General features: G+C 38.2%; 1 protein-coding gene across 1 annotated transcript in view; it reads right to left on the bottom strand.

Moving 5' to 3' along the window:
- Positions 1-13,717, bottom strand: part of LOC118280977 (titin) — a 33,595-nt gene that overhangs the window by 5,703 nt on the left and 14,175 nt on the right. Inside the window, exons 7-14 of the mRNA XM_050700655.1 lie at positions 12,925-12,990; positions 9,521-9,683; positions 8,866-9,066; positions 7,705-7,835; positions 7,003-7,057; positions 6,137-6,360; positions 5,230-5,453; positions 4,169-4,213 (exon numbers count right to left, since the gene is read on the bottom strand). Of these exons, the coding sequence (XP_050556612.1) occupies positions 4,169-4,213; positions 5,230-5,453; positions 6,137-6,360; positions 7,003-7,057; positions 7,705-7,835; positions 8,866-9,066; positions 9,521-9,683; positions 12,925-12,990 (1,109 nt within the window). The remainder of the gene's footprint in view (positions 1-4,168; positions 4,214-5,229; positions 5,454-6,136; positions 6,361-7,002; positions 7,058-7,704; positions 7,836-8,865; positions 9,067-9,520; positions 9,684-12,924; positions 12,991-13,717) is intronic.

Raw genomic sequence — 13,717 nt, 5'->3', positions numbered from 1 at the left:
ATTAAGGATTTGATTTAAATGTAATATTGAAGGTGCTCATCATGCAAAATAAATTATATGCATTTACTAAGCGTAGCGTAGGTATAATTATGTATCTTTTTCATATCTAATCTAAATATGTATATATAACTCAAAAGAAAGTTGGTAAACTGATGGTTATTTCTTGTGCGGAACAATTCTTAGCATTTTATGATGTAAGCCGGTAAACGAGCAGACGGATCACCTGATGGTAAGCAATCGTCGCCGCCCATTGACACCCGAAACACTAGAGGCGTCACAAATGTGTTGCGGGCTTTTTGGGTGTTAGGAATTTAAGGGTTGTTGGGGAATCGGGGATTGGGAAGATTGGAAAGAGGGGGAATTGGGCCACCCGTAACCTCATTCTACAACGAAAACGTTGTTTCACGTCGGTTTTCTGTGAGGCCATAGTATCACTACGGTTGAGCCGAACCATGACTCTTCCACTGTTAAAAGTTCAGTTTTGTACTTGAAGTAAATTAAGTGTGTATGTGAGGAACTTATTCCGTTTACTATCACAGATAAAAATACAATGTCCAACTGAAAATCGAACTAATATAATTTAAAAAATGAAAGCATTACTCAACTCAAACTCGAAACAAGCGCCGTTGCCAAATATAAGTGGCGTTGCCAATCATTGCGAAATTAGGGAAGCTAGCCAATTAATAATAGCCAGTAATTCTTTAACCTGTTGAAAGACATGTATACATCTTAAATTGATTTATAAATACAATCAGCTCTTTGACATTAAATGATAATCATCAGACATAAATATTTCCTCTCACCTAGGAATTTTATAATTTGCTGTGCCCGACAGGGTCCATAATTGTGACTAAATACTGTATTTTCTAACACCTGTGTACATTATGGATGTTTAGGGAACAGAGAGTAAAGTTCCCTAAGAAAAGGAGGATCCTCCGACCAGGCGAGGTGATCATGCCTGGCGGGCTTTCTGCCCAACTGTTGTTCGTTGGGATTTTCTATCCGTGTTAATTCGCATGTAAACTTCGTATGCGCGATGCAGGATATTTATGACGTCATCCGTTGATTTGCTCGTCGATAGTCTATGTGCGACTACTGTCATCTGTCACTTGTCAGAGTGTCGCCACATCACTCCCCCCCAAGACCGGAGGTCGATCCTGTTGAGACAGCTGTCGATGCTTGAGATGAGCGGTGCCAGAGCCAGTGTAGAAATTCCCTAGTTCCAGTGAGTCGGAACTGTACCGCTGAATGCCCAGTGAGTCGGGTGAGCGGTGCAGGGTGATACTCCAGTGAGTCGGAGTAGTGAGGCTCGCAGTGTCCCACGGTGAGTCGGGGAATTGATGCTGCGAGGGTAGGTGCGTAGTGGCTGGCGTCTGCGTTGACGGGAGGAAGGCGTCCTCAGACCGTGTGCAGAGAGTGCTGTGCCTAGACGCTGATGAGGCCGTAGGGAAGAACCAGGCTGCATATCTTCGATGTAGCGTGCGGTTGTCCCTGATGAGGCCGAGGATGCTGGTTGGCTGCGACTTGATTACCGCTCAGCGGAGAAGTGATGGGTGAGGGAGATGGCGATGAGGATGACGGTGCTGATCTGCTCCGTGAAGGTTGCTTTCAATCACGTCGGGGTCACCACTTTTAGGGAACAGAGAGTAAAGTTCCCTAAGCAAAGGAGGATCCTCCGACCAGGCGAGGTGATCATGCCTGGCGGGCTTTCTGCCCAACTGTTGTTCGTTGGGATTTTCTATCCGTGTTAATTCGCATGTAAACTTCGTATGCGCGATGCAGGATATTTATGACGTCATCCGTTGATTTGCTCGTCGATAGTCTATGTGCGACTACTGTCATCTGTCACTTTGTCTCACTATCGACCGTGAACCGGTCTCAGCGGGGGAGTGATGTAGGGTATAGCTAAGGTACATTATAATAACAAACATTTATACGCATAAATAAACAAATATAAACATATCATTTACACTCATACATACATACATACATACATACAATACATACATAAATAAATATAAATATTTACATACATACAAATACACAAATACATATACATACAAATCTACATACTACATACATTACATTCACATTCTTACCATACATACTACTTTATAACTTTATTTCATCTATACACGGCCTTATGCCTGCGCAAGTATGTACACGCCCTTAGCTATACCTACACACCGTCCGGCCGCTAGCGGAGCCCTGGCGCCCGCGTTGACAACATGCTCGGGACACTTCGGGAGTTCGCGGAGCCGTTCGGCACGCGGCGCGGCCGCCGCCTCCACCCCGCGCTTCACTCGCGCCCCTCGCTCGCCCACGTCAGTGACGTCAGTCCGCCTCGGCTAGCGATCGCGCGCGCATCCAAAAACTTACTCTCGCGTTAACTTTATATAATTTCGTTGATCTCACTACTAATACTGTATATTTTATTATTTATTCAATATAGACAATTTAAAGTTAGTGTCTAGTATTTTATTTATCTCTTAATACTAATAAACACTACAGATGCATTAAATACTTGAATACTTGAAATGGTTGAATAGTTTTATGAAATTCATAATTCATAATTCATAATTCTTTATTGCAAATCCACAATGTAAAGATAAGGTGGTAATATAAATAACATGGTAGCAATCGTGGACCCTGATGGACCCTAAATTGTCAGAATAAACACAAAGAGCTTATAATTTGTTGGAAGCCCTCGATTTCCATGGGATCTCATCATCAGATGCTCATCAGGTGGCAATAGTACCAACTTGAAAGTATACCCTACCGAACAAAAAAATAATGACGCAAATCCGTGCATCCAGCGGCTGTTTGCGACCTTTATCAGGTCTGTCTGTCGATGTTTTGTACAATTGTACATTATGTTTTTTTGGGATAAGCCGATAAACGACCAGACGGATCACCTCGTGGTAAGCAATCGGAGCCGACCATGAACTCTTGAAACCCCAGAAGTGTTATAAGTGCGTTGCCGGCCTTTTGTGGGTCATTGGCGATTCGAGGATAATAAAGATTGGGAAGTGGGTAATTGGGCCTCCGGTAACTTCACTCACACAACCCAAGCGTTGTTTCACGTTGGTGTACTGTTCGGCAGTGGTATCACTCCGGTCGAGCCGACTCAACAGTGTCAAAGCATGGCTCTTCCACATTTAGTGGTAATTTAAGTAGGTAAATATGTCCGTGTCCAAAAAAATCGTAATTAACGATTCAGTTCAGTAGTCGTACTTGATAATCTGATAAGATTTTTGATAACATTATTTATATATTTAATTGATTGATACCAGTATAAGTATCTAATTTTGAAAAATAAAGTTGAAAAACCCATTTTTATTGAAGGCTAAGTAAGTACGTGTACTTAAACATTTATAAGTAATCATTGATACGCATAATTAAGAATTGTACCTAAATATGTATACTTATAATTTGGTAATTTATATACCGTATGTGTTATCGCCAACCCGCATTGAGTAAGCGTGGTGATTGTGACACCGTGCATCCGAGTGACACCGGGGCGTACCAAATACTATATTGCTTAGTAAATGCATATTTTTTTACTCTAAATAGAAGACCGGACAAAATATGACATAGTACCTAATATAAGTTTTTTAATGACATGGTCACTAATACTAACATTAGAACTTGAGACAGGATATTTACCATGTTTATGCATGCACTGTTGCAAGCGCCAAGTTCATCCGTGATCATGGCGCTTGCAACAGTGCCGAAATATCGGAAACTCATAGACATAAATAAACATGGTAAATATCCCGTCTCAAGTTCTAATATTAATATGATATAGTATGCTAGAATTACATTTTTAATTTTATATCTTTTTTTTTTTTTTTTTTTTTTTTTTTTTTTTTTAAACGTTGCCCCACATTAGGATTTTCTCCTGTGTCGTGGGTGCGTTTACAAACATACAAGTTCACATACACATGACCCCCAGACCCGAAACAACAATTCGTGGATCGCACAAAGAGTTGCTCCGTGCGGGAATCGAACCCGCTACACGTTGCACGGCAGCCAGTTGCCCTGCCACCACGCTAACCGTGCAGTCATTCACACATCTATATGTGATATTATTATATAAATATTAATTATATTATACCCTTTCTGTCCGGTCCCCTACACTTAAGCTAGCGTAATGATAATGCCAAACCTGTTGTCATAAGGGAGCAGATCGCTCTCGAATTTGTTCTCAAACCTAGAATGATACGAAAATGTGTAAACAATGACATATTCATGATTATTCTAACGAATTACAGGCTTGTTTCTGACAGCCCGATATTACATAATTTTCTTACTTTTAATGAAAACGAAACGATAGCGCGTTCGGTTCTCTGATTGGCCGGTTGAAATGAATCAACCAATCAGAGCGCCGAACGTGCTTTCGTTTCAATCTCGTTGACCGTAAAGCAAACTCGTACTAAGATCTCAGGAGTCGAACCTGAGATCTTTTGCGTACAAAATGACATAATTAATATGTTTAAATATGAACGGCATAGAGTATGATAAAGTAAAAATAAAAAATCTGTGTTTTAATACGAGAACAATTTATATGTCAAAAAAGTTCCCGTTAAAAAACAAGGAACATAGATGGCGCCACAATAGACTGATATTTTGTTCTAAAAATAGCATTATTTTTTAGATTATTTAATTGTGGCGACTAATGATTGTTCTAAAACATTATTTCTTAATATGATTTAATTGGAATAAAACTTTATTTGATTATAAGATACCAAATTAAACTCTTTACCTTCCATACTCAAAAAATTTACAATTAACATGACCACTACACAATGGCTCGAACAACTAAAATCTAACTAAAAATCACCGTTTACTCACTGGTATGTTAATGGAGAAAAGCTCTACTAGTTTCGAGTCACAGAAGACCTTTTCATCACGAGCAACCTGCTGATACAGCCGGCACAGCATACTACATTAGTCTGCGCGACGTCGCCGTATCTGCGCACGCTGCTCATAATGAAAAGTCCCTCTGTGACTCGAAACTAGTAGAGCATTCCTCCATTAACATACGAGAGTAAACCGTGATTTTTACTCAACTTATTATGTCTCATTGATAGTTATAATTAAAAAAAGAAACAATCAATAATGACAGAATAGACATAATCTAAAAAACAATCAATAATGACAGAATAGACATAACCTTAAAAAACACATCACCATCAAAAACATAAACTAATATAATCATTGTAATACCCAATAGCATTGCCTTTGATGACTTCAGACTGCGCTTCAAACATCTCTTTAATCTTCTGTTCATCGTATACATCTTGGGTGTTTCTCCATCGTCTACCTCCAGGGAGGACGACGGCAAGCATCTGGTCTGGGTCCGGGGGTCCGAAGACTCGTTTCGGCTTCGATGCCCGCGGCGTAGGATGCTGTTTCACCAGACGAGACTCGTGTTCTATCCTTGCTTGTTCCTATATTTATTTGTCGATTGGAGGGTTTAAAGATAAGAAGAGTAATAATAGATACTTGATGAAGGTGTAAAATGGAGATAAAAGAACGAAATTCCACCTTAAAAGAAGTTTAAAAAACAAACTTGTGACTTTATTGAACGCCACGGGTATCACCGGTGACCGACGTTAGCGGAGGATTTGCCTTCAACAGTTTTCTATTGGCAGTCGAAGACTTAATCAGAGACAACAGTCTTTAAATCCTCTGGATGCAAAGCTCTCAGTCCAGAGCTCATTTCGGATTAAGGATGCTTTTCCACCAGAGATGTGCTATGTTGCTATGCTACGAAGATGTAATAGCTAAGCTGTGAAACAATGTGACTTTCCAGCTGCGCGAGGAAGATGCGCAGCTCGAGTATTCGATGTATCGATAGTAGGAAAGCCATCCATAGCACAGAACCATAGCACGAGTCTTTCCATAGAAAAAAACATAGCTTTTCTCAGTCCGTTTTTACTACTGCTAAGCTATGTGTACCAATGAATATATTTAGTGGAAGCAATAGCACATTTCTGGTGGAAAAGCACTAAAAGATCGGTTATTAGCATTATCGGCTGGCGGTAATTACTTTAAGATCAAGAATCACCTAAAATTCCATTACAAATTATACATTTTATGATCCAAAAAAGAAACAATGTTCGACACCTACCTTTCTCTGTTTTTCATTCCTAATCTCCTCTTCTGTCATAACAGGAGTCATTCTCGCGTTGTTCTGCTGTTCTTGTTGAATTCTCTGTTCATTCTCCTGATTGACTACTTCTTCTATTGTCATCTTCTCTACTACTTCTTGTTCTTTCTTCTCTTCTTCGTTCTGTACTTCTACGCTGTTCTCGTTCACTTCTTGAATGGTTTGCATTTCGTGGTTTTGGGTAGCTGTTGGAAATATTTTAGGGTTAGTAAAAATATCATATGGTTTCTGTATTTTCTCGAACAAGTGGTTAAAAAGTGTATTAAAACGGTAAGGCTTCAATAGAGTCCTTGGGTTCAATTCTTATATTGCATTTTCAGTGCCATAGCTAGCGCCATATCTGCCGTATCAATTATAAATACGGATCCCAACGTGCATAAGCAAAAGATAAAAATTTAAGTATTTATTTAAGTATTCATTGTCAATTTACCAATTATTACTTCATTTTAGAAGTCACAAATGTCCAAATAACTAATTCGTTCCTTTTTTCGCGTAAAGCATGCGTGCAAAAGTTGGTAGCAACTTTAGGATAATTAACGTCATCATAAGGGCCCCCAAACATGGGCTCGCTGTTACAGCATCGGTAAGATGCTTGAGAAACAGGACGTGAAAAGTCATCGAAAACAGAAAAAATAAAAATAATAATGGGACCCGCAAACAAATTGTTGCCAAGACACACTACGCCACTGCATTTTGCAAAGAGTAATCTTACGGTTGCTTCTTTGTGTTTTCCAAAAATCTCATTGATTTAAAATTATTGACACAGATTTACAAATTGGTCGGGATAGATAGCAATGTATTAAATTGACAGTGCAAATAACGCATACCTTCAACTTGCTCGTAGCTCTGTTGCTCTGTTTGCGAAACCTCCATATGGACTTCCTGTAACGAGAGAGGAGTTATTACTGCACTTCATCGTTCTGCACCACCCAATGGTTGACTGTCAGAGAATGCCCATGGCATTAAGTCCGCCAATTTCACAGTGTTTTTTGCAGTAAAGTTTTAATTAAATAGATAAATATTATACACTGCATCATTCGTTAAGTAATCGTAAATGAAAGATGCAGGCTCCGATCCCAGCTATGCAGTAAATATCAAGCAAAAAATAAAACTGTTTCAGTTGAATTTTTAAAAGTGGGAGGGCCCTGTTTTTGTCACGAATGGGCTGCATCGACCGGAGTGATACCACGGCCTCACCGAAAACCGACGTGAAACAACGCTTGCGTTGTGTGAGTGAGGTTACAGGAGTTCCATTTACACACCTTTCCAATCCCCGATTCCCCAAATACCCCTAAATTCCTAACCCCCAAAAGGCCGGCAACGCACTTGTATCGCCTCTGGTGTTTCAAGTGTCCATGGGCGGCAAAACCCTAAATTCCTAACACCCAAAAGGCCGGCAACGCACTTGTATCGCCTCTGGTGTTTCAAGTGTCTATGGGCGGCGGCGATTGCTTACCATCAGGTGATCTGTCTGCTCGTTTACCGGCTTATACCATAAAAAAGCTAGAAATTCATAATTAGATACTGACCTGGTGGGAAATCTTGGTAAGCTGTTTGGAAACCATTTCCAAAGACTGTTGAATCACTTCGGGAAGCTGGGCGAGCGCTGCCAGCTGGGCTCGCATCTGGGCCAGCTGCTGGTCCAAGCTGGCGTTTGGATCTAAAGGAAAAATTGTAAATATAAGTTTTTAAACTGACATGGTCACTAACACTAGAATTGGAACTTGAAACGGGATATTTACCATGTTTTTCTATTTCTATGAGTTTCCGATATTTCGGCACTGTTGCAATCGGATGGATGATAATTTAACAAATATAATTAATTTATAATGAAAATGGCAAAAGAAAAAGATAGGAAGCTTGATAGGAAAGCTAGCTTATCGCTCTCAAATAAACAAACAAACTAACTCATCAGCTTCACTACATAGTATAAAACAAAGTCGCTTTTTTTGTCCCTATGTCCCTTTGTATGATTAAATCTTTAAAACTACTGGTGTGATTCAAGAGGAAGGTTTATATGTATAATGCATGCATAATATATCACCATTGCACCCATGCGAAGCTGGGGCGGGGGCGCTAAATATAAATCAAATGCTGTTTGTCAGTCTCACGAACTCGAGAAAGGCTGGACCGATTTGGCAAATTTTGGTCTTGAATTATTTGTGTAAGGCAGGTTTAAAGGTGAGAACAAAATATTTGAGGCGATACGAAGTTTGCCGATCGGCTAATATATTAAAAAGTGATTTCTACAGGATCAGCTGTTAGCAGCGAGGCGCCCAATCCCATGTTATCAGAAGACTAGTAACTAAGTAGGTATTTTAGAACTTTACGAACGCGTGCTAATAAAATTAATACATTCTCCATCGGACATATGAATAAACATAGCGAATAGACGCGCACGCTGCTCATGAGTCGGAGGATCCTCTCTTTCTCAGGGAACTTTACTCTCTGTTCCCTAAAGTGTAGGAGGTCCATAGTCATTTTCAGTGGTGGGATAATTACATTTTGGTGACTTTTGTGGTGCAAGTGCTGAAAATCAGTGCCGCGACTCGAGCTATCGCGCTCGGGTCACTGCATTTTAGCTGAGTAATTGGCCTTTTTGCGCCGTTTATACTTTTTTTTTTTCATATTAATTATTTATGTTTTTAAATAAACTGTTTTTATTTTTTTCTTTCTTTTTGTTTACTTACCAACCATCCCCTGTACGCTTTTCACTAACTGTTGCGCCATTCTATTCTCCATGTCTTCTCTCGTCTCTTCTCTCTGTTCTTTCGCTTCTGGGACGACTTCTGGTTCTTCTTCTGGTACTTCTGGTATCGGTTCGGGTTCTGGTTGCTTTTCCTCTATGGCAGGTGGGGGTGTTGGTTCTTTTGGCGGTGGTAAGGGTATGCCTGTTGAATTTTAAATTAAGTTAGATTGATGATTGTTTTACCACATAGATATAAATATAGTTTAAGTAAAATAGTAGTTTGAGCGTGGTTTAGGCACGCTTACTTCTGATACTACTACAAGAGGTATGCGATTTCTATGGTATTTCTCTGTTCTGTGATTGGTACTATAGATTGATAGGCGATGGGTCGACGTTTGGCTGCTATCTCGCCTGGTGGTAAGTGATGATGCAGCCTACGATGGAGCACGTCTGCCCATAAGCAACCTATTCACTCGGGCTTTGAAGACACCCAGGTTATACCCATCAGGAAACACAGACTCCGGCAAAGAATTCCACTCCTTAACAGTTCGCACAAGGAAGCTTGAAGCGAAACGCAACAAGCGCATAGATACATTTTATGCCGATTGTTATAAGTAGGTGCCCCTTCAAAGAGATATGACAATCTGGTAACGCACCTGTCTCCTCAAGATCAGGAACCTCACTCTCCTTCAAAGGGTCAACAGCCTCCAAGAACTCCGGTACCTCCGGAATGAGGATAGGTTCCTCCGGCTCTACAGGAGGTAGGGAGGACTCAGTCGCAGCGCGTTCCTCCCAGGGTAGAGGACCAGTTTCAAAGTCCTGAGGAGAAGAGTTGAAGTGATGATGGTATTTACAATATGTGGGTGGAGAATTGCAGTCACATTGATATATAGGACATTTGGATAAACATATATATCAGGGGGCCTACTCCGGTTCTCGAATCCGAAGTTTCGTTTAATCTTCGGCCGTAGGTTTTATTGATTTACTAATACAATTACTTGAAATAACGTTTTATTTTTAATTTCATATCAAAACCTATTTATTTTTCTTCATTTCATTCGTTCATTTTTGTTCACGAAAGTTCGCAATAAATAGAATTGTAGTATGCAATCTGCGAAGTTTTTTCGTTCGTTCGTTGAATTAGAGTAGGTCCCCTGATTGTAACAATCACATTCAAAGACAACTTGGATGATAAAATCAACATCAACGACATCTATAGAAGAAAAATGTTTTAAATTAAATCTTTTCTAATTAGTTTTTTTAATTGGGATAAGCCCGTCACAGCTTTCCAAAACCACTGTAACTCCCTGTGCACCAGGATCTACAGTAGATACAACCATGCAAACACCGGAACACTGAAGTCCCAGGGACATGAATGACTGTCTTGGATCCCGCAACGAAATAAATCGGAAGATATGGTATATGGTTATATAAACAGTACCTAATTACTTGGACAAACAAAATTAAATGTATTTGGACAGACAAATGCATTTCGCTATTCATTTTGTATATCATTGTAACGATTGACATTAAATATCACGGAAAAATAAGGCGATACGCGATAATATGAGGTAAGCGTTCACAGGCCCGCATCGTACGCATCGCACACATCGGACGGATCGCATCAAACGGATTAATTTTTCAGACTGCGTCCACTGTATCGGCAGCGTTTGGATTGCCGACGCGAGTATTAGAGCAATCGGATTACCGATGTCACTTTCACTCGGATTTTTGCATCGGCATTCCGTATGACATCATCAGTACGCATCGCATGTAGGCATTGCCGATGATGCGGTCCGTACGATGCGGATCAGTGGACGCAGTTGTATGAGTTTCTATACAAGGCAAACTAAAATCTGTTGCGTGCGATGCGTACGATGCGGGCCTGTGGACGCTTACCTACTAGCGTAACGATGATCAAATTGTCAACAGTATAAATGAAATCATGACACCGATTGGCATTTGTCTAAAGTTGTAGATATATTTATAAGATTTAACATTGATGACAAATAAATGAATACATATACATCAAACTTGAAACGATGAATGAACATTGATTATTGCTTCTACTTAGAATAAAAAATAAATTAACGAGAAAAATGTATAGAGAAAAGGACATCCACAAGTTGAACATATCAATGATATATAACGTGTTCTAAAAGTATCTGCCACGGCTTTAATGGGAGGTAGTGTTGTATTTGAAGATTACAGTAGTAAATATCAATTATTGATTATGAGTAACTTTCTTTTTCATACAAAAATAATCTACGTTTGAGTTTATTATGGTAGAGCTATCTCTTTCACTGTCTCTGTCGCTTCATTAATGAAAATAATTGCTTTCATTGACGAAGCGACGCATCGTGCGTATTTGTGAACCACTTTATGCAGAGTAGAATCAATGTTTATTTAACTTCTTTATGTTCTCAAATTGAATTAACTGGTCCAGGGTACGAAATTTCTTCACTATTGTAATCTTCAAACACAACACTACCTCCTATTAAAGCCGTGGCAGATACTTTTAGAACACCTTATATAAAAATGTTTTTATATTACAAAAACTTCTTCGGAACATGCAATCATTTAAAAAAGTTTTCCTTCATAAGGACATAATTACAAAGAAAATAAATGACCGAATTAATTAATATTCATTTATTTATCATTCAAACTAAATTATTAATTAATTAATTAATCATTTTAAAACAGTCCCATCCAAAACATACATGTTATTGGTAAATTAAAAACTAAAATTAATTAAAAAGGTTCACATTGGTAAGTCATTAATAGTTAAAGAAATATAAATTCTAGAAACAAATAATAATAAATATTGTAAATTGACAATTAATTATTAGTGAAATCTAAGGTGTAAAGATTTTTAAGTAAGTATTTAAAAGCATTAAGGGAATTTATATTATATTTATATTATAAACAATTCAAATAAAATTATTGACAACGAATAATTTAATAATTATTGGTTAAATAATTAAATCTGATTAAATAACTACATGTCTAATTATTATTTAATAAAAATCACGGTTTACTCACGTACATTCGGCACGAATAGACCACGTAGTGATACCACGGCCTCACAGAAAACCGACGTGAAACAACGCTTGCGTTGTGTTTCGTTGTGTGAGTTAGGTTACCGGAGGCCCAATTATCCCCTTTCCAATCTTGCCAATCCCCGATTCCCAAACAACCCTTAAATTTACCTAACCCTCCAAAGGTCAGCAACGCACTTATAACACCTCTGGTGTTTCAAGTTTCCATGGGCGGCGGCGATTGCTTACTATCAGGTGATACGTCTGCTCGATTACCAGCGTGTCCCATAAAAAAAGCTCTACTAGTGCGCGACATCGCCGCGTCTGCGCACGCTCCTTATGATGAAGAGTCCCTCTGTGACTCGAAACTAGTAGAGCTTTTCTCCATTAATGTATGCGAGTAAACCGTGATTTTTTAGTTAATTTAGTATGTCTCACGATACTTATTATAGCAGCATTATTATAACTTCACACCACTATATCTAAACCTTTCTGAAATTAGGTATTTGTACTGGCTAAGTGAGATGGCAATAAGCAAGAACTAATGCGTTGAAAAGAGATAGAGACATGTTTGTTATAAACTTCAGAGAGGTCAAGATATATAAGGTGTTCTAAAAGTATCTGCCACGGCTTTAATGGGAGGTAGTGTTGTGTTTGAAAATACAATAGTGAATATAAATTATTGATTATGAGTAATTTTTTTCATACATATAATCAATGTATAAGTATGTTATGAAAGAGCTATCTTTTTCACTGTCTCTGTCGCTATTGCTATCAATTGTTTTCATTGACAAAGCGACACATCGTGCGTATTTGTGAACCACTTTATGCAGAGTAGACACAATGTTTATTTAACTTCTTTATGTTCTCAAATTGAATTAACTGGTCCGGGGTACGAAATTTCTTCACTATTGTAATCTTCAAACGCAACACTACCTCCCATTAAAGCCTTTGGCAGAAATTAAATGGCAGATACTTTTAGAACACATTATGTATTGGTTATTATAACTATTAATTTATACCTCTGGCTTATAATCGGGCGCTACTTTAGGCTTAGCTTGTTTCACTATTTTCACTTTATACGGTTCCTGAAACAATATAAAACAATATAAAATTCATAATCGTCTTTAAAACAACGTTATTATATAACAACGTACAACGTTACGCCTTTTTATCCCCGATGTGATAGACAGAAGTGAAAAACCATTATCAGTATCAGTAAAGATATTTAAATACTACTTCTAAAGATCAAACACTTTCCCGAGCTGCGGACAACGTAATAGGATACCGGGACTCCGAAAACAGGAGTAGGAACAGGTTAGTTTTTCGTCAGTAAAAGTCTGACACTCCCTCTCACCTCACCCAAAGCGAGAGAAGTCATTGGATGATTTGACCCCATTTAAAAAAAAGTTCAAACAGTTCATCAAATCTGTTTTAATTTGTAGAGATAATTTGCAAAAAAATATCTAATCAAAATGCATTTCCTATTATAGGAACATCGAATCATTTCTTTTTTAATACCTTAATTATTTATGTATTTCTAAATTCATTAAATAATTCTCAAGTTAGTCATTTTCTTTCTTTTAATGTTTTGGTTATAGTTTAATAACTATTATTTATTTTCACAGTTTAATTATTTCTCACTGTATTAAGCTTTAAAACTATTTCTATAAAATCATTAATCATTTGTACTTTAAGTGATAAATTGTGATATATTTATATTTATTTCCACTATCAAATTGACAAACAAAACACTAGAAAAAGAAAAACTCACAAAAAACGACACAATACTACTCTAAAAACACGATAAAAAAA

Source organism: Spodoptera frugiperda, chromosome 19, assembly GCF_023101765.2.
Source record: "Spodoptera frugiperda isolate SF20-4 chromosome 19, AGI-APGP_CSIRO_Sfru_2.0, whole genome shotgun sequence".
NCBI lineage: Eukaryota > Metazoa > Arthropoda > Insecta > Lepidoptera > Noctuidae > Spodoptera > Spodoptera frugiperda.
This window is presented reverse-complemented; position numbering and strand designations above follow the sequence as displayed.